At 47.6% G+C, this 19,672-nt stretch overlaps 1 protein-coding gene and 1 non-coding gene across 2 annotated transcripts; both read left to right on the forward strand.

Annotated features, from left to right (window-relative positions):
• The first annotated feature begins 2,115 nt into the window (after positions 1-2,115).
• MAGED2 (MAGE family member D2) lies at positions 2,116-10,349 on the forward strand. Its single transcript, XM_065900344.1, has 13 exons — positions 2,116-2,174; positions 3,699-3,772; positions 4,143-4,634; positions 5,208-5,516; positions 5,637-5,700; positions 5,960-6,039; positions 6,619-6,713; positions 7,416-7,495; positions 7,589-7,631; positions 7,976-8,038; positions 9,130-9,244; positions 9,617-10,023; positions 10,215-10,349. The coding sequence occupies exons 2-12, from the start codon at positions 3,728-3,730 to the stop codon at positions 10,013-10,015; spliced, it is 1,785 nt and encodes a 594-aa protein (XP_065756416.1). The 5' UTR covers positions 2,116-2,174; positions 3,699-3,727; the 3' UTR covers positions 10,016-10,023; positions 10,215-10,349.
• Positions 8,841-8,969, forward strand: LOC136143171 (small nucleolar RNA SNORA11). The gene has a single exon (XR_010657868.1). It is a non-coding gene; the product is annotated as a small nucleolar RNA SNORA11 (small nucleolar RNA).
• Positions 10,350-19,672: the final 9,323 nt, after the last annotated feature.

The raw sequence follows: 19,672 nt of genomic DNA on the forward strand, positions 1-19,672 counted from the left end.
TCACCTATGCTGAGGTTGCTGTTGGCCTCCAGGGCTCTTCCCTGGGCCCCGTCTCTTCTAAGGTTTTTATTCTTCCCAGGCCCAGGGAAGAGCCGTTAGTATTCCATATGTTAGTGAAAGGGGTTACCATCTACACATTTGATCTCTCAAATTAGATTCCCAAAAGTTGCCTTTGACACTTCCCTCCTCCTCACCCCTTTCCCTACATCCAATTATTCATAAAGCCTTGCTTTTTATTTCTTTAATATCTTCTGAATTCAATCACTTCTCATGACCTCCACTGCTACCACTCTAGGCCTAACCACAATCATTGTTTACCTGGATGACTAGTCTCCCTTTTTCCAGGAAGACATCTAATTCACACTCCTAATGGGTTAGGCAGCTAGAGTGGTGTTCTTTCTAGAACACAAATCTATGTTGCATCCAAGCCTAGAACCCTTCAATAATCTCTCAGTGTTATCAGGATCAAGACCTATCAGGATCAAGACCAAAGTCTTTATCTTGGCATTCAAGGCTTGCCATGATTTGAAAGGGATGGGAATTTGGGGTACTAGAACTGGAAGAAAAGAAGGGCTGTGTCTAGTGTGAAATAAAGCCCTGTAGATGGGGGGAGAGAACCTAGGAGGTAAGAAAGTGGTGAGCTGATGTCACAAACTTGGAGGGAGCAACAATTTAGAGAAAAAGTCAGGAGAACAGAAGCCCACCATGAATATCTGTGAAGTATGTGTGCATGTGTATGTTGAATTGTCCATAGAACATAGGGATTCATATTTTATTTGCTTAATAGAGGAAAAGGTGACTTCATAAAGCAGAAGACATAACCATTTGAATTACTTTTGATATAGGAAACATATTGAATATTAATCCTATAACTGATCACTGTGTTGACTTTTATTATGGTTTCTAACAACATTAATTGATGCTCTCAGGTTGTCCAGGTCTGCATTCATATACTCTGTAATTAATGATAATGTTGTCTACTTTCAATTTTTTATACATCTTATTTTGTTCTCTTGAATAGACCCAATTATTGATACTTATGTGAATTTATTACGTGGTAAAGGTGCCATTTCAAATCAGTGGGGGAAAAGATGGATTAATTTGCACATGGTGTAGGGATGAGGCTATATTTTTGGAAAATAATTAATCTTTATACAAAATAAATGTTGGAGTGATCAAACGTTTAAATGTAAATAAAAAAGCCATAAAACTGCTTGGAATAAAAGCAGTGATTATTATAACAGGAGTGTGGAAAGCATCTCTAAGCATGAAGCAGAATCTAGTCATGGTAAAGGAAAACCTGATACATTTCACTACATAATAATTAATCCTTTTTGTATAGCAAATATTATCCTAAATAACATGAAAAATATTTGTAGTGTATGCAACACATAAACATGCAAGAGACATTGCTGGTGGAAATGTTATTCTGTGTATCTTTTTAAAGTTGACAAGTTTTGTATCAAAATGGAGTCAGCACTGCTTGTAATAGTAAATAAAAAATGGAAACAATCTAAATGTCTATGTATCCTGGACTGGTTAAATACATTATGGGACATTTACAGAGAAAAGATTATGGAGCAGTTAAGAAAAATGTGCACTATGGAAAGCTGTTTAAAATATATAACTGGGAAAAAATAAAACAAACCCTGGTCACAGAACAGTAGGTATAGTGTACCATTTGTGGGGAGAAAACCCAAATAATTAGTATATAAATAGAAACAAATCTGGAAGAATGTATATCAGAACGTTAGTAGTGGTTATTTCTGGGGCATGAGATAAGGGTAGCCTTTCATTGGTATGTTACATATTTCTGCATAATTTGAAATTTCACAACTACAACATGTTACTTTTGCAATAAGCAATATATATATATATATATATATATATATAAACATATTCAATGAATGAATCGCTTTGAGGCGGTGGTTTTGGTTTGGAATGGCTTCAGACCAAGCCTGGTACAGTGGCATAAACATGGGCTTCGGCGTCAGACAGCCCTGAGCTGGGCCCCATTGCCCCACCCCCGAGGAAGGAGAAGGGGGGTGGCAGGGGGCTGCGGAAAGGGGCTGGGCTGGGCTGGGCTGGGCTGGCTGCAGCTCTAGTCCAGAAGGCTGAGACTTCGAGAGGGACTGAGAGAGGGCAGACGAATTCCGGACTCGCTAGAGGACAAGGTGAGGGACGTTGAGATTGGGGTTTCCAGACAGTGGTTCCAGTCCCCTCGAACCTAGAGCCAGGCAGGTGGTCAATTTTTACTGCACCACTGCAGCTAGGGGAGAGGTTACTCGGAGTGGGATGTAGGCAACGAAGACGACCGAGAGAGTAGTAGGCTGTATGGACTGGAGAGCAGAGGCTAGTTGAGGGAGAGGGGGAGAAAAACTGGGAACCGGGCGTGTTGAATGGTGGATGTAGAATATGAGGGGGAAGGGGAATACTGAGAGGAAGTGGAAATTAAGAGAAGAAAACAGGGGATGTAGAGAAGGGTTAAGGAATACTGGGGGAGGGGGTGCAATGGTAGCATGAAGGAGGATGTAAGGAATGGGAATCCGGAATTCTGTGGGGTAAATAGGAACGGCGATGGAGAAATAGGGAGCAGGGAACAAGGCAGAGGGAATACGGAGTGGTACGGAGTGGGGGATAAGGAATGAGGAGCGGGCGGGGGGGGGGGGGGGGGGGGAAGGGCAGACTGGCTGGGACGGAGGCCCCCTAGGGAGGCGGAAAGGGGCGGGACCACTTCCGGCCTGGAGGGGGGAGGGCAGTCTGAGTTTATGAGGGGCTCAGAGGGAGTAGAGTAGACGCACTCAGGAGTAGTAGAAGGACGAGGTGAGCAGGGGGGCCCAGCTCTGGATCCGAGCCCGGGAGGGGTCGGCCCCACCCTCTGGGATCTGGAGAAATCCTGCTCTAAGGACCGGATCATACCGGATCCATCCGGCCGGGAAGGGAGGGGACAGGACCCTGTTTGGCTGGGCCCAAGATGGAATCACTAGCTCAATACTGATTTGAGGAGGGGGGTGTATTAGGGAAGGGGCGGAACCAAGATGCGCTTGGCCCCTGTTTGGAGGGGGGCGTATTATGAAAAAGGGCGGGACCGGACGGTGCAGTGGACTTGGGCTGGATGTCAGTAGGGGAGGGGCCTGGACCCCCAGACGCTGCGACAATTTGAGAGAGAGGCTTGTTGGGGAGGGGGCGGGACCGAATGTACTACGAACTTGGAGAGGGGCGTGTAGGAAAAAGGTACTGGACTGAGCCTCTATTTACGCATGCGCACTATGGATCTCTGGAAAGGGGCGTGTAGTGAAAGGCCAGTTTGGAGACAAGCCAGCTGCCAAATGCGCATGTGCACGGTGGACATCAAAGAAAGCTTCTGCTGGGAAAGCGGGCGGGGCTGAGATGGGCCCTGCAACGGATGCGCATGCGCACTGTCGACTTGCGGCTGGGGGGGTGTGCACTGGGAAAAGGGGCGGGGTCCTCAGAGCTGCCGCGCTGGCACATCTTCCTGGAGTAGGGGAGGGTACGGCTGCAGAGAATTGAGATCTAGGCGCTCTGGATTACTGAATTTGAGAACGGGGGCCTTGGGGGGGGGTGGGGAGAGGGTTTGGGATTGGGACCCTAGGGAAGGTGGGTATCAGCCTCCAGGCCGAGCGGGAGAGAGGACGTTAAGTGAGCTCGCCTATTAACCCAGGCCTTCTCTCCTTCAGGCTCAGCTCTTGCCAGGCCAACTTGAGACATGGCTGACACAAGCGAGAGTGGTACGGGTCCAGCCCACTTCCAGGTAAGCCCTTCTTCTGCCCTCTCCCTAGCTGCATTTGCTCTCCAGCCCCTGTTGCTGCCCCAAATCTCTTGGCACCTCCCCTCCCATCCCAGCCCTTCTCCATCTACCTCCCTGCTTCGTTGCCGCCTCCCTCCCCCAAGTAGAGGGAGGGAGGAGGGAAGGAAGGAGGGAGGAAGGAAGGCGGGAGGGAGGGTAGGCCCGCCCCTCTTCTGCTCAGAGGAAAGGGAGGCCTTGTTGGGCTGAGGTGGTCAGAGCACACTGCAAGTAGGAGTTAGTGTAGGTCAGAGAAGTGAGGCCCTGGAATTTTGGGGCCATTTGCCTAGTTGGGGGTGGGGAGAAGGTCTGTGAGCTTCCCTGCTTCCTCTTGCAGGCTGAAGCTTCAGAAGAGGACCGTGGCTTGAAGATGCAGACCCTATTGACAGTGACCCAGAACTTGGAGGTCTCAGAGGCACCGAAGGCCTCAAAGGCACCAGAGGTCTCAAAGGCCATGAAGGTCTCAAATGCTGCAGGAGTTTCAAAGACCACAGAGGTCTCAAAGGCCACAGAGGCTCAGGAGGTATCTGCCACTCAGGCCTCAGCTACCGCTAAGCTGACTGATACCCAGGTTCTGGCAGCTGAAGCGAAGAATCCGGCAGCTGACACCAAGGTGCAGAATACTGACCCTCAGGCTGTGACAATGCCTGCTACTGAGACCAAAAAGGTCAGCTGTGGGGCTGATACGAAGGTCAATACAAAGACCCTGGAGACTGAGGCTGCTGCCTCTCAGGCTCTGGCAGATGAACCTGAGCCTGAGGGTGCAGCTGCACAGGCTCAGGAGAATCAGGATACTCGGCCCAAGGTCAAGGCCAAGAAAGCCCGAAAGGTAAGACCCTTGCCTTTCTGTTTCTCTCAGTTGGTTCATGGTTCTATAAACCTTTAGAAAGTTCCCTCAGCTCATCAAGGCTGTGGCGGGACACTAAGAGAAATGTGATATAATTCCTGTTTTCAGAAAGCTCACAGACTGGTGGGCACATGAGACAGGAATACGAACAGCTGCAATCTGAATGAAATGCAGTTTATATTTACATAGTAGCTACCATATGTCAGGCCTTGAGCTAGGCACATTCACACAGGTTATCTCATTAAATCCTGAAAGTAATCTAGTTTTGTAGAGAAGGAAGCTGAGTCCCAGAGAGGTGGAGTGTCGTGTCCAGGATGGTATAAGCAGAGCCAGTGGTGCACACAAGAGGAGGAGAAGCCTCAGGCCCCATCCTTGTGTTGCTCCTGGCCTGGTGGGAAGATGAAACTCCTGCTTGGAAAACAGTGAAAGACAAATCCAAGACTCAGGCTGTTACTACAAGAGTGGGATTAGAGGGGACTTCAGGAAGAGAGAAGATGGGGAAAAAGGACCATCTGCATCATCTGGCAATGTTGTGCTTGCTCTTCATTGATGCAGGTGAAGCATCTGAATGGGGAAGAGGATGGCAGCAGTGACCAGAGTCAGGCTTCTGGAACCACGGGCGGCCGAAGGATCTCAAAGGCCCTAATGGCCTCAATGGCCCGCAGGGCTTCAAGGGGCCCCATAGCCTTTTGGGCCCGCAGGGCATCAAGGACTCGGTTGGCTGCTTGGGCCCGGAGAGCTTTGCTTTCTCTGAGGTCACCTAAGGCCCGTAGGGGGAAGGCTCGCCGCAGAGCTGCTAAGCTCCAGTCATCCCAAGAGCCTGAAACACCACCACCTCGGGATGTAGCCCTTTTGCAAGGGAGGGTAAGAAACCTGTCCTCTCCACTCAGCGTTATTCACTGCTTTGCCTGCCCTCTTCTCTGCCATCCTCTCAAGTCTTCTGCAAGCATGTTTTGATCATTCCATCTTTTCCTCCTCTCCCAGGCCAATGATTTGGTGAAGTACCTGTTGGTTAAAGACCAGACAAAGATTCCCATCAAACGCTCAGGTAGAGTTCTACTAACCCTCCCTTCCCCCAGCTCTGTTCTCCATTGCCCTCTCCCCCATGTGCTGAGGGCATTTCTTGCTCTCCTGCTCCCACTTATGTCCTCCTAAAGTTCTAATTTGGCAGTAGTAGTATCTCTGTTCATTAGCTCAGAACCTGTTTATGCCACCCACAGCATGGTTGGTAAAGGGTCTTTAGTTTGGGTATGGGGGCCACCCGGCCTCACTTCTGCCCAGGTGCTCGCAACACTCTCCCCTTGCAGACATGCTGAAGGACATCATCAAAGAATACACTGATGTGTACCCTGAAATCATTGAACGAGCAGGCTATTCCTTGGAGAAGGTGAAGGGGCAGACCTCGGGGATGGGTGCAATGGGGTAGCCTCGAATCAAACAAAGGTGTACATGTCTTTACTGGGGGGTACCACAGAGACTAATCCAGCCCCATCACTGTGCAGATGGGCAGACAGTGGCCTAGCAAGGGGCATAGACTAGGTTGAGGTCACACAGTAAGTCAGTGGTAAAATCACAGCTAGGACCCAAGCCACCCAGCTTAGTCCTGACTTCTGTCCACTGCTGGACATGTCCTATAATGTATTTCAGATGTTCTTTCTCCCTTTCATTCCCCACTCTCTGGCTGCCTAGATTCCCACTAATCACAAAGATGATGTTGATTAAAAATAATGCATTTGCTGCCTGTTTGCCATGTGCTGGCCACTCAGCTAAGTGATTTAAGTGCATTATCTCACTGATGTTTCTCTCTCTCTCTCCCTCTCTCTCTCTCTCTCTCTCTCTCTCTCTCTCACACACACACACACACACACACACACACACACACACACACACCTAGGCACAGGGGGAACTGTGGGATGCCCAGAAAGCTGAATTCTGTGATCTCACAAGCTGTTTTCCACATCTGCAGGTATTTGGGATCCAATTAAAGGAAATTGATAAGAATGACCACTTGTACATTCTTCTCAGCACCTTAGAGCCCACTGATGCAGGCATACTGGGAACGTAAGCTGGGAAAGGGCTGGGGTGGGAGGGAGGCTTCTGCTTTTGCCCATGGTACTACTCCATCCCTGTCCTCTCCCCACATCCCCTTAGGAAGTCAGGAAAGACAGAGCCTAAAAACCCCTATTCCAGCTCCTGCACGTAGTTGGAGCCCTGCACACAATAGTGATACCTGATTATGATTTACTGTAGGGTGTAGAAGCCTGGGACAGGGCACTCCTACTGTCAGGCTTTTTGTTTCTCCAGAAGCTTCCCAGGAAAGCAGACCTGTCATTGCTTATCTCTTCCTGTTGGCCTTGGTAGAATGGTTCTCACAGGAGGGCTTCCTGGTATGAGTGGCTCATGATGCTTGAAGGGCAGGAGCATCAGTGGGGCTCTACGTAGAATTCTCTTGGAGCTGAGGGGTCTGGGAGAGCAAGAAGGGACTCACATTGGCTGGGTGTCCGGGTTGTACTGGGTTGACAAGTACAAGTACAGTTCTATCCTCTCAGCAACCTGGGGAGAGGAGAATGTGATTTTCCCATTTTATGAATAGGAGAGTCTAAGTGCCTTGCCCAGGGTCACATAGAGCTTGAAGCATAGACTGGGCAGAATTCTCTCATATGTGAAGAATCTGGGAGAAGCTAGCCTAGTGAGCTGGCTGGTGTGTTTTTTTGCAGATGGCTGCTGGATGTAAACCTTCTCTCTGTCCCATTATTCCCCTAGGACCAAGGACTCACCAAAGCTGGGTCTCCTCATGGTGCTTCTTAGCATCATCTTCATGAACGGAAATAGGTCCAGTGAGGGTGAGTGGCTGGGCTGGCAGCTGAATGGGGGGTCATGGTCGGAATTCCACATGTTCATTTTCTATCCCTGTTTCCTTTTGCCTCCCCTTGCAGCTGTCATCTGGGAGGTGCTGCGCAAGTTGGGGCTGCGCCCTGGGTATGATTGGGCTCTGTCAGTGCTTGCTGTCTGTATTGTCCTTTGGCAAGAGAAGATGGTCCCAGGATTGCATCAGCCTGGTGATCTGGTGGAGTGGGCAGGGTTGCTGGACTGGGTAGAGGGTCCAGGGTTCTGACCTGGGTGGATGGGGAAATGGTCCTAAACTCTGCTGTCTGTCTCACTGACTCTTGGGCTTCTGTGGAGCTTCCATCTTATGTTGGAAGCCTCTTTTCCATGTTGGAAATGTCTCTGCCCACATCTGGGAAGTGCAACAGCCCCAATTATATTTATCTATGTATGTAATTATGTATGTATGTATGTATTTTATCATTTTGTGCTGTCAGGATACATCATTCGCTTTTTGGGGATGTGAAGAAGCTCATTACTGATGAGTTTGTGAAGCAGAAGTAAGTGTCTGTCTAGTGTTCCTGTGTTCCATGCATTTTGCCTGTCTTAGAACTGAGTAATAAAGCTGTGGTGCATGTGCATATGCATATGTGTGCGTATGCAGGTGGTAGTTTATTCCTGAGGTAGTGGCAGAGAACAGAAGCACACATTTCCTGACCTACTTGTACTCTCACATATACCTTTGGAACAATTCTTCAAGGGAGGGATTGTCATCACCAGTATTGTGCGCATGAGGAAACTGAAGCTCAGAGAGGTGAAGTAATTTGCTCAGGGTTATTATACAGGTAGCAAACGGAAGAGTTGTATTTAGATCCTGGCCCCAATACCTTGGTTCTTTTTTACTATGCTAGCTAGGGCTTCATAGAAATTAATTCCATAAAGAAATGCCATAGAATGGTAGCTTTAAGCAGCCACATACTGTGCTGGGGTCTTGACTAGTACATCTCATTTCATTTTCATAACTACCCTGCAGAATAGCTGCTGTCACCTCATCCCCTGTATCAGTTGAGCCTAGGGCTCAGAGAGTGGAAGCCTGAGCATGGCTCTGGCTGGTAAAGGATTCATTTGGACCTGAAGCCCAGACCTCCTGACTTTTCTGGCCAGGGCCCACCCTATTCTTGGTCCTTGGAGAACATGTGTGCACTCATACAGGTGTACCAGCACACACCTGTGGGCTCACATACAAATGGTCGAGAGTATGCATGGAGTCCACTGCTCTTGGTTGACTGTTTCTTCCTGTACAGTCATTTCCTAGGGTGGACTGTCCCAGGGTTCAGCCAGGCCATGGACGAGCCCCATGGTGAGGTGTGCTCAGAGCAGGGGGCCTGAAGAAATAGCTCCTCTGTTTACAACACACCCAACAGGAACCTGGGTTATTGTGACAAGGGGCACAAAACTCGTGGCCTTCCTATGAACAAATACCCTACACGTGCCCCCTGCACCTCCACGTGGCTGCTGGGCAGGACCAGTGAGATAGGGCTGAATATTGGAAGAAAAGCTGCAGTATTTAGTGGGGAGTTTTCCACCTAAATGCATGAGTGGGCCACGAGTGGTCTTACAGACATAAAGGCTTTGAACCTCTCTTTTCAAGGTACCTGGACTATGCCAGAGTCCCTAATAGCAATCCGCCTGAGTATGAGTTCTTCTGGGGCCTGCGCTCTTACTATGAGACCAGCAAGATGAAAGTCCTCAAGTTTGCCTGCAAGGTAATTGGAGAGCTGTCCAAGCCTGGCACATCAAGAGCATGGGGTGCCACTGTTTAGGGTAGGCTGTGTGCAGAGCAACCTGCAGCTCATGCATGAACATTCTGAAGCCTGTATTAATGTGCAAACACTCTATCTGAATAGTTTAATCCTTACAACTGACATGTCATTGCCTTACTGCAGATGAGAAAACTCAGGCTCAGAGAGGTTGTCAGGTGTTACGTCCAAGGTCGCAGAGATAGTAAGTGTCAGAGCAGGGATGGAATATTAGGTGTATAATTACTAGTAGTATTTATTGTATTACTATAATTTGCATCTTGTAGGCGCTCAGTGTTCAGATTCTGATCCTTCAGATGGTTGTTATTCCTGTTTCAGGTACAAAAGAAGGATCCCAAGGAATGGGCAGCTCAGTACCGAGAGGCAGTGGAAGCAGATATGAAGGCTGCGGCTGAGGCTGCAGCTGAAGCCAAGGCAAGGGCTGAGATTAGAGCTCGGATGGGCATTGGGCTCGGCTCTGAGAATGCTGCTGGGCCCTGCAACTGGGACGAAGCTGATATTGGACCCTGGGCCAAAGCCCGGATCCAGACGGGAGCTGAAGCTAAAGCCAAAGCCCAGGAGAGTGGTAGTGCCAGCGCTGGTGCCAGTGCCAGTGGCAGCTTTGGTGCTAGCACCAGCCTGACAGCCACTCTCACGTTTGGGCTCTTCGCGGGCCTTGGTGGAGCTGGTGCCAGCACCAGTGACAACTCTGGTGCCTGTGGTTTCTCCTACAAGTGAGATTTCAGGTATCTATTTAGACTTGACTTGGGGGAAGCCGGGCCTCATGGGAATGGGATGAGGAGCTGGGTGGTTATAGGAAGGCCAAGGTTGGAGGACCACATGGAGAGTGTGAGAAAACACTACTTTTGGCATTTTATTCCTTCTTTTTTGGTGGATATCAATTGACTTTTTGATTTTCTTTTACTTGTGTTTTCAGATATTCCTAATCCCAGCAGTCTTTCTCTTCGAGCCAGGGTGCATCCTCAGAAACCTACTCAACACAGCACTCTAGGCAGCCACTATCAATCAATTGAAATTGACACTCTACATTAAATCTATTTGCCATTTCTGAGTTTATTGCTTTTTTTGGTGGGCTGTCACATTTTGGTATCACATTTTAAAATGAATTGGGAAAGTTTCCACCTCAATCTGTGCTTAGCTTTAGGTGACATTGTCAAATAGAGTAAAATTAGAGCAAAATTAGCATGTTTCTCTAGGATAGGTTGGGCCCCATCTCTAGCCTATAGAGCAGGCAGGATTGCAGTGGTGTGAAGAGTCATGGGGATTATAGGCATAGAGGACAGACACACTTTGAAGAAGAGCCCTGAGGTGGGCAAGTCTGGAGCAGAAAAATAGAGGAGATTGAACATCAAGTATAGACTCTCCTTTTGAGAAATTTGGGTGAGACAAGAAGGAGGGAGAGGGAGGTAGCTAAAGGGAGATACGGGAACAAGTAGGGATTTTCTTGGGAAAAGAGAGAGAGACTTGAGCAGGCAGGAGCCAAAAGACAGGGAGGTGTTGAAGGCTGACTCGTGCAGCCCAGTCCCTGAGGAGGTGGGTGGGGAGGACCTGTGGGAAGGGACTGTACAGAAGGGACTTGGAGAGGGGACTGTGGAAGGATGTTAGGCAGTGGAGAGGCCCCAGTAGAGCATGGAGCCCATGGTTTTTGGGAGACCCCTTCCCCGTGGCAAGGTGCTCAGTAATCTTGTAGGAATCAAGATGAGTGTTAGTTTATTCCAAGGTTTTCGTTCTGTTGTTTGGTTGTGGAATAAGGACAAGACCAAGGGCAGTGAGTGTATGAGTCTGAATCTTCGTTACTGTATCCACAGTGTCTGACACATAGTAGGTTCACAGAATGGTGGAAGAGATGGACCATGGGACCCAGGCAGGCTTGGTGAGGAAGATGAGGAGATTGTGTGACAGACTGGGAGACAGTGCAGGGGTTTGTGGACAGGAGTCTTTGAAGTCTATGAATAAGGCAGAACATTAAGTGAATATACTAAGTGCCTGCTACGTGCCATGTTCTAGATGTCTGGGAAGGAATGTTGAGAGAACTGGAAGGATAAACTGAGGCACTAGTCAGATGGTCAGACAATGGGATGACTATATTTAAGAAGACAGCAGAGATAACTCTGGGTGATGAGAAGGTCCAAGGAGTAGGTGGTTAAACGGGAGAGAAGGTGATGGTTCCTAGACATGAGGGGTCAATGGCCTGGGAAGATGGGGTATTGGTTGGGTTATCCATTTGGACAGTGAAATCACCAAGGATGGAGGCAAGTGCCAAAGTCCCTTCGTGTAGTCCTCCCAGCTCTAGTGCACACTAAGGCATGCGGCCTGCAGGCAATCAGAGATCCACCTTTGCCCTGTTTTGGGGAGTATTTCCCTGGACCTTTCTTTCCAGGAAGCTCTCATCATCTAATTGCCACATTACCAGATTCCTTATCTGGGACAGAGTCTTGCAAACAATGAGGCTCTAGTAACAGCTGCCTTTCCCCTCCTGTAGACTCTGTAAGCAGTAAAGGAACAAGGTTTGCTGCTTAGGGAACAGGATCTAAAAAAGAAAAAGCTGCACCCGGAGCAAGGTAGTTCCTTGCCTGTGGTCATGAATTGAGACCTGCTTTTGCTGCTGAGGTTGTTCTTCACTGGAAACAAAGATTCTTCCATTAATTCCATAGGCCATGGTCCCCTCGGGGTGGATAGTACCTAGGAGAGGTAGACAAGGCCAGAGGCAGCTTAGACCTAGGAAGGGCTCTCTAGTGGGTGGGTACCATGTCCAGGGCCCTCTCAGACTTCCAGGTGATGTCCATCTGAAAATGGAATGGGGGGGGTGATGGTGAGGGGTGGCAAGGAACTTGGGGACTATGATTCTAATAAAAATTGAGTTCAAAAAAAAAATTGAGTTCAAAGTGCTTGATAGAGATAAGGGTGAATCATAGTCATGATTCTGACCTTCCCACTTACCTTCCCTCTGCAGACCACTAGGTTTGCAGGGCTCCCTACCTCTTCTCCTTTCCTACAAGGCTTAGACTTTGACAGGGCAAGTGATGGACTTTTTCTCACTACCCAAGTGTAAGGACTGAAGGCATGTGAGGCAGGGAGGAAGAGCTCAAGTCCAGTTCCAGGCAACTGGGGAGTGGCCAGAGCTAGGAAGAGGGAGTGCCAGGGGAAATGGGGATAGACCCTGGTTCATGTTTTTTGTCAGCTTGGAGGCCACTACTACAATGGAAGAACTCCCACAGTATATCATTAATTCCAAATAATTCTAGAATGTATCATATATCCTCCATTTGGCTAGGAGTGGGAAAAGCCCCTAGAGCAGTTTATCTATTTTTTATTATCACCCCCCAAGAAGCCTATTTAGACATTTTTGTCCTAATTGCTACCCCCCCATGAAATTTGAATATCACAGATATACTGTATATCTATTTAAAAATTATGTACATTTGCACTTTATACATAAGAAGATATTTTATTCAATACAGGGTTTATAGTGACTAAATAAAATGTTTAAAAGTTTAACAATTTGTAAAAGCTATGAACATATAACTATTTGCTGAGCAACTTTAAATGTAACCTATTTACACTGTAAGGTATCAGAGTACATAAGTAAATTAGCAATTTACGTAACTGATGATATTAGCAGTGTAATCAAAATTTTAAAATACTATTCAAAACTTATTTTTTCAGCAGAAGTAAAACAAATGAAGTTTTAAATTTCTTAAAAATTATTTTTAGTGTACTTAACTTTTAAGTGTTGCTTGATATGAGAAAACTTTTAACTAGCTCTTGGATATTCATTCAGGTATCATCAACATTTTTCTTTTCAGTACTTGACATAATTAATGATAGATTGAATAACTTTTGTAGAATTAAATAAAAGCCATTTTTCTTTAATTCTCAAAGCCCAAACAACACACAGAGCCACTGAGGATCAAACATAAAGGCAGTCAATGGCAGCCAAAAGGCACAAGCTGGTCACTTCTGCAAGAATGAGCAATAGATTGAAAGTCTTCCAATCATAGCCATCTATTTGCCATGGTTTTGTAGTGTTGATCTTGCATACATTTTGTGTATTTTCCTCATTGTTGCTCATGTGAAACCCAAGAAAACCCAGTAACAGAAATTAAATATTAAAGAGTAAGATTCCTCAGGTAGGGCTGAGCTTTAGAGGGCCACAAACTATTGTAATTTTTGTGAAAGTTTTTTGTGATTTTTGTCCCCCACAAGGACCAATTTTCACTCCCTTGTGGGGTGATTACCCACCATCCTATCTTCCCTTTACCCCTGCATTGAGAATAGAAACCCTACAGCAACATTTCACCTGGACTGAATAAAACAAGGTAGAATGAATGCTGAGTGGGGTGCGGGGAAGAAGAGAGAGAGAGGGAGGGAGAATGAGAGGAAGAAAAGAAAGGAAGGGAGGGAGGGAGGAAAAGAAAACAAGAAATATCTACTAGAGACCAACCATTTGTGAAAACAAAATGGATAACAATATTTTTCTCCAAACTTACACTTTCAAAAATGCTTTGGTCCAACATAATACTATTAATCCATGTACAATTGCCATTCATCCCTTCAAAAGGCGATCACCCCAAATCTTATTACCTACTATCTCCAGCCTCCAGTCTAGGAATTTTTGGGTGATGTCCTTTTCTTTTCTACCTACCTTGCAACCCATTCTAGATATGCTACAAGCTATGAACTAGACTGTACATTGAACCACCATGACCTGTGAGGGTATGGGTATTGTATCATTTGGATAATCTTTGGATCATCACTGTGTATGATGTGGATGAAGGTACTAAGGGGATTTCCTGGGACTCATATACTCATATATAGAAGGTAGATTAAGCCCTGCTCCAGTGGGTCCAGCAATCCTGAACTGCAAGTTGTGCGTTATGCTCCTGAGACCCTAGAGGTTGCCTCCACAATGACTGTGTGGAATCTGAGCTCTTGGAGGTCCTACCTGTATTGGCTGGCTGTAATATGCGTTGACCTTTTGCCACTGGACATAGAAGTGCTAGGGTCATGCAATGAATCTCCTGAGTTCCAGACATGCTCTTCCTTACCCCATTGTGTAGCAGAGAGATTCCCTATTTCCCCTTGATAGTTGGGACCACTCATCCCAGCCACATAGTAAACACCCTTTTTTTTGCCTATTGGTTCAATGTCATGAGGAACTCCAAATGGCCAGGTGGAAGTCTCAACTTCCTGTGAATCAAAGTTTTGCAATTGTTTCACTAAGTGAAGTGATGAGAGGTGCCATTCCCATTTCCACCCTTTGGTTTCTAGACCTGTGTATTCTGTTTATGGGAGAAAGATCATCATATATTGGTCGTTGATTCGCAGAATACACTGAATTCTGCAGGATGTCCCCCAGACCTCACAAAGTGTTGTTTCCTAACTGTCACCAGAACTAAATCTTCCATAGGCCATCCCACCCTTCTGCAAAGGCGGTTGCTTATGGGTGATTGTCCATCGTCGTTAGACCATTTGTCTTACCTCTTTCACTGTGAAATGTGTTCCTTGACCAGAAAAAAAATATTGTATGGGATATCTCAATGATGTACAAAGTGTATAAAGTAATTAGAAAATCCAAGGATGGTGGTACTGGTAAAAGCACCAGGGAAGGCAAATCCATTCCAGAATATTTGATTATTTCCATAAGGATAAATTGATGCCCACCCCCTGATGGAAGAGGTCCAATGTAATCCCTCTGTCATCCAAGGATTTGTTGGTCTCCCCAGGAAATGGTGACATATTGGGGTTTCTGCTGTTGAGAACTTGGGCACTCAACAGTGTTGGTAGCCAAGTCAACCCATGTGATGGTAAATCCATGTCAAATCCCTGCATAACATCCATCCCTTTTACAATGGCAGTTTTGTTCACTGGCTCATCTAACAAGCACTGGAATGTCTAGAGAAAGAGGTTGACAGATTTCCACAGGCTGGGTCATCATGCTCCCTTTTGTAAGCATTCACATGAGACACAAATATTCTCACACTCAGCCCATTCCGAGAGATCTGTTCACTTACTCCTCATATATATGTACGCAAAGCAATTAGACTGTGCCTTACATGTAATAAGCGCTCTCTAAGTATTTTGCTGCCTTGTTATGGCTCAGTTCTCCAATCTTGTTCCTTCCCAGTGTCTGACCATCTGACAAGACTGTTAATTGGCATTTATCAGTGCCCCTGGCCAGGTCACTTTCTGAATTAAGAGATCAACCAGATGCACAGCTCCGAGTTTTGCCTCCTAGGAGAATTTCCCTTCCTTTCTTCCCATCAGGGTCACATCTAAGTGGGGCTGTTAACTTCCAGTTAGTTCCTACTTATCATACAGCATCATCTGCAAACCATGCTCCTGGGTTTTTTCTTCTTCAGTGAGCTGGTTATTGGGAACTCACCACAAGGGCCTAGAAGTGAGCTGAGGGAGAGCAAGCAGTGTGGCATGAGTAGGGACTATGGGAGTTTGTGCCTCCTATAACTCACTTTTGCTTTCAGGACCTGCTCCAGACTGACTTTGTTTATACCGCTACTCTTTGGTGATGGAGTGTTGTTATTGCCTGTCCAAATTTATGGCTTGGCGGATCAGATGGCACCAAGCCTAGGATGGGCAGCTCAGTTTACATGGTCACTTGGGGTCCCATGGTTAGGTGTTCAAACTCTACCAGGGCCAGTGATTTAACTTTGTTAACTCAATCATCAGGTGCCAGGAGCTGTTTTTCAAAAGGAGGGTAATTATTTGACAAAGAGCATGGCTTATGCTCCAAAACTCTAGAGACTTTTGCTTAGATTCTCTGCTTGGGGCTTGTCACAGGCCCCACACAGCATCCCAATCTGTCACAGACGCTCACTCAACTCACTCAAACATTTACTTGCTCATTCCACAAACCTCTGCTAGTGACTACAGTGTTTATGGCCCGTGCTGGGTACTGGGGTGGCCTGTTCTCAAGAACAGTGAGGGAAACAGTGACAGCACCAAAAGGAACCACTTGGGTTTGTGGGAGTCCAGATGAGCAAGTGATTCACCCTTCTTCTGCATATAGGCGTTCACCCTTCTTCTGCATATAGGCGTGTTATTAATCACAGATGTTGTGTGAGGAACATCTGCACAAATGTACAGTTACAGGCACACATTTTCATGTACAAATATAGGCATTGTGTACACGCATTCTAATTACGGAATATGAGTCAGCAGTCAGTGTGCTCTGGTGGAAGGAGTCCTGACTGAGAGACAGGCGAAGAGGGTTAAACTGCCCCAGCTCCCTCACAGGGTCCCCGTGTGGCCTGGGGCATGTCTCTGGCCCTCTCTGGCTTCATGTCTGCTGCCTGTAACGTGCGAACAGCATTAGCTCACCCAGCCTGGTCTTCATGAGCGTCACATTAGATAGTAAATGGGGAGCACCCAGAGTACTTTGTGCCCCAGGAGACTTATGTCTTCGCTAATTTATCTTCAGTTTACCGATTGAGCGAGCCATCTGCTTTTTGATGGCATTCTGACTGATGAAGAGAGTAAATGGGAAAGAAAAGGGGAATGAGTGAATGTGTGAGTAAGGAAAGAGTGGGTGAATGTAATGTGAGCAAATGCATGAATGAATCAGTAAATATGAATGAGTGAATGACTGAATGAGTTGGTCAGTAACTTTCTCCTATTTATTCTACTAAGGGATTCAGAGCCCACACTTGCTTTCCTCTGGAATCACCACTGAGAATGGAAGGGCAATGGGAGGACAGTGTGAAGTGCAGGCTGCCCCAGAGGACATCATCTCAGGCCCTGTATGCCAGAGAGATGTCCTGGCTGCCAGGCTTGCTTCAAACTTCATCTCAAGGTGTTTGTTTTTCCATCTCAAGGTGTTTGAAGGTCACACGCTGGCTACGGTCAGCAGAATCGCTATGTGAGGTGTCAGAATACAGATTCCTGGACCCCACCCTCCTGGAGTCTGCTTCAGTAGGTTGGGGAGGGGCCCAGGAACCTATCTTTTTAACCCATTTGCAAGTGAACTTGATGTCCAGTCAGATCGGAGAACCACTGGTCCGGCCTAGACGCTTCCGCTGAGGGACAAGTGGACAGGCACAGAGAAATCACCCATGTCATGTGGCCACTCTCGCTAAACTGTTTAGCTTCGGATGTCCTACCTACTTGGATCCTGCTGACCCAGAGAGACAGTATGGAATACAGACAAGAGAGAGACAGACACAGACCTGGGTTCAAATCCCAGCTTTGACCTTCTCCAAAGGTGGGGCAGCAGGCAAATCACTCACTGGCTCTGCTTCACTTTTCCCGTCTGTACGATGGGGACGTGCAACCGATGGCCCAGGACCACTGTGAGAATTTGAGAAAATTCCTCTCTGCAAATCACTGGTACAGAGTAATGAAGACCTGATGATAACTGTAATCATTAGCATTATCGAGCACTTACTAAGATCCAAGTATGGTTCCAAATGCTCTACATAAATGATCTCATTGAATTCGCACAAACACTGTCTATGAAAGAGGAGCTATTATCCTTCCTGTGCTACAGATGAGGAGCCTGAGGCTTAGAGAGTGTGAATAACTTGTCCAGGGGCCCACAGGCAACATCTGAGTCCTTGGAGCTTGCACGCTTAAACCCTAAGCTATAAATGGCAGCTCCCTCCCCCCTTCTCCTTAAAGGTTAAAACGGAGGGGAGAGCCAATCCTGTGGGGATAAAACAGAACAAAGACCTCTGAAAGGAAGGAAGCCAAGGGAATGTATGTAAGCAGACGCCTCAGAGAGTATGGGGGCTCAGTTTGCCCCTAAGCTTCCTGACAGCTGTAGCAGGAAAGGGGGGCGGGGAGCAGAATTCCCTAGTTTCCATTTTCTGGAAAAAAGGAGGCACAGAGGCATGTCTAAATGGACATTTGTCTTGGGCTGAAATTCCAGAGGAGTTGATCTTGTGGCCAGCTCAGCAAACATCCGGGACCAGAAGTTCATCTGTGATTTCATGAGGCGCTAAAAGTCTTATTCACACACGTGATTCTGAGAGTCAAGAAGCCAGAGGGGGAAGAAAACACATGAAATTCTATCTAGAAGAGAACGTTGCTGGGCTGCAGTTTCCCACAGCAGTAAGGGGCATGGGAGGAGACCGAGGCCCTGACTGTGTATCTGTCTCTCTCCACAACACACACGACACGGTCTCTCCGGGAGGAGATCCAGGCTCCTGGGGACATGACACTCCTCCAGAGACTGGGCTCCCGGGATGGATGGCAAATGAGCCCGGATGAAGTTGTGAGTGAGGGCCAGGCTGCCAGAGCCTGGGAGCTGAGTGGGGGCTGGGTCTGTCCGGCTGGGCCCGTGGAAGAGGCAGAGTAGGGGGAGCTGGTTGTAGGATTGGGAGAGGAATGTAGCATTTGGGCAGGTGGAGGGGCGTTGCAGGCAAAAGGAACAGCAGGTGGTGCAGGGCTTACTTCTCACCCTCCCCAGATATTGCCTCTTTTGATGTCCCTTTACCTGGCTTTCTGCCTGGTGAGCTCTCCATCCCACCTAACCCCTCCCCACCCATGCAGGTGAGGCTGACTCGCCCCCATCCACCAGGATTGAGAGGGGAGAGACCAGTGTCCGAATTACCTTCTGCACGACACTGCAAGACCAGTCTGCCTTCTCCAGTTCAGGCATCAGGGCCGACTTCGTGGTCCAGTATGATGTAGTCATGGAGGACATCGTTGGAGACGTGCAGGTGAGAGGGCCGGGAGAATGGAAAGAGCGTGGGCTCTGGAGTCAGACAGACCTGGGAAACAAGGCGCTGGCCTCCACAAGGTGCACGTTTGTTTCTCCCTAGGGATCAGTGAGGACTAGTGAACACGGATAGGACGGTGTGTAGCGACACATGACTTCACACCTGGTGAGGCACATGTGTCCCCCAAAGGGCTGGACACCTGGAACTGTATAAACTGAATCAAGATCCAGGTGAATACATTCCTAACTGAAGCAAGTCATAGCCCACTCTTAACCAGACCTTTCGGAAAGGCAAGTGATTAGTCTCTCACACTTTCTGCAGCTCTGATACTCTCATGTTCTCTTGGGCTTTCTGGATGTCTCTAAGTTTTAAAAATTCTTTTTGCCTCACTTGAGCCATTTGCCTAAACAGGGAGCCCTTAAATTCTGAGCTCACACACTCACGAAGAATGTGCAGAGGTCCCACGCTCTGCCAGAGGGGTAGAGGCTGATCCGGGACCCTTGGCTTCACAACAACAATTGCATGGCAGCCTGAGAGGTCTGGTCCCAGCCTGCTTCTCCCACCACACCTCTCACTGCCTCCAGCACACAAACCATCCTCCAGCTGCCCCACACCACGCCACACCACACACCAATGTCCCAAAGCACCTGAACCTGCCAGTCATCTGTGCCTGAGTATGTGCTCATACTGTCTGCCG

This window comes from Phocoena phocoena, chromosome X, assembly GCF_963924675.1.
Source record: "Phocoena phocoena chromosome X, mPhoPho1.1, whole genome shotgun sequence".
Classification (NCBI taxonomy): Eukaryota; Metazoa; Chordata; class Mammalia; order Artiodactyla; family Phocoenidae; genus Phocoena; species Phocoena phocoena.

What these genes read in the sequence shown, in the direction of transcription:
- MAGED2 (XM_065900344.1), top strand. Translation starts at nt 3,728, where the DNA reads ATGGCTGACACAAGCGAGAGTGGTACGGGTCCAGCCCACTTCCAG. An exon ending in CGGAAATAGGTCCAGTGAGG is followed by an intron (nt 7,496 to 7,588) that starts GTGAGTGGCTGG and finishes CTCCCCTTGCAG; the next exon opens with CTGTCATCTGGGAGGTGCTG. An exon ending in GATGAGTTTGTGAAGCAGAA is followed by an intron (nt 8,039 to 9,129) that starts GTAAGTGTCTGT and finishes TCTCTTTTCAAG; the next exon opens with GTACCTGGACTATGCCAGAG.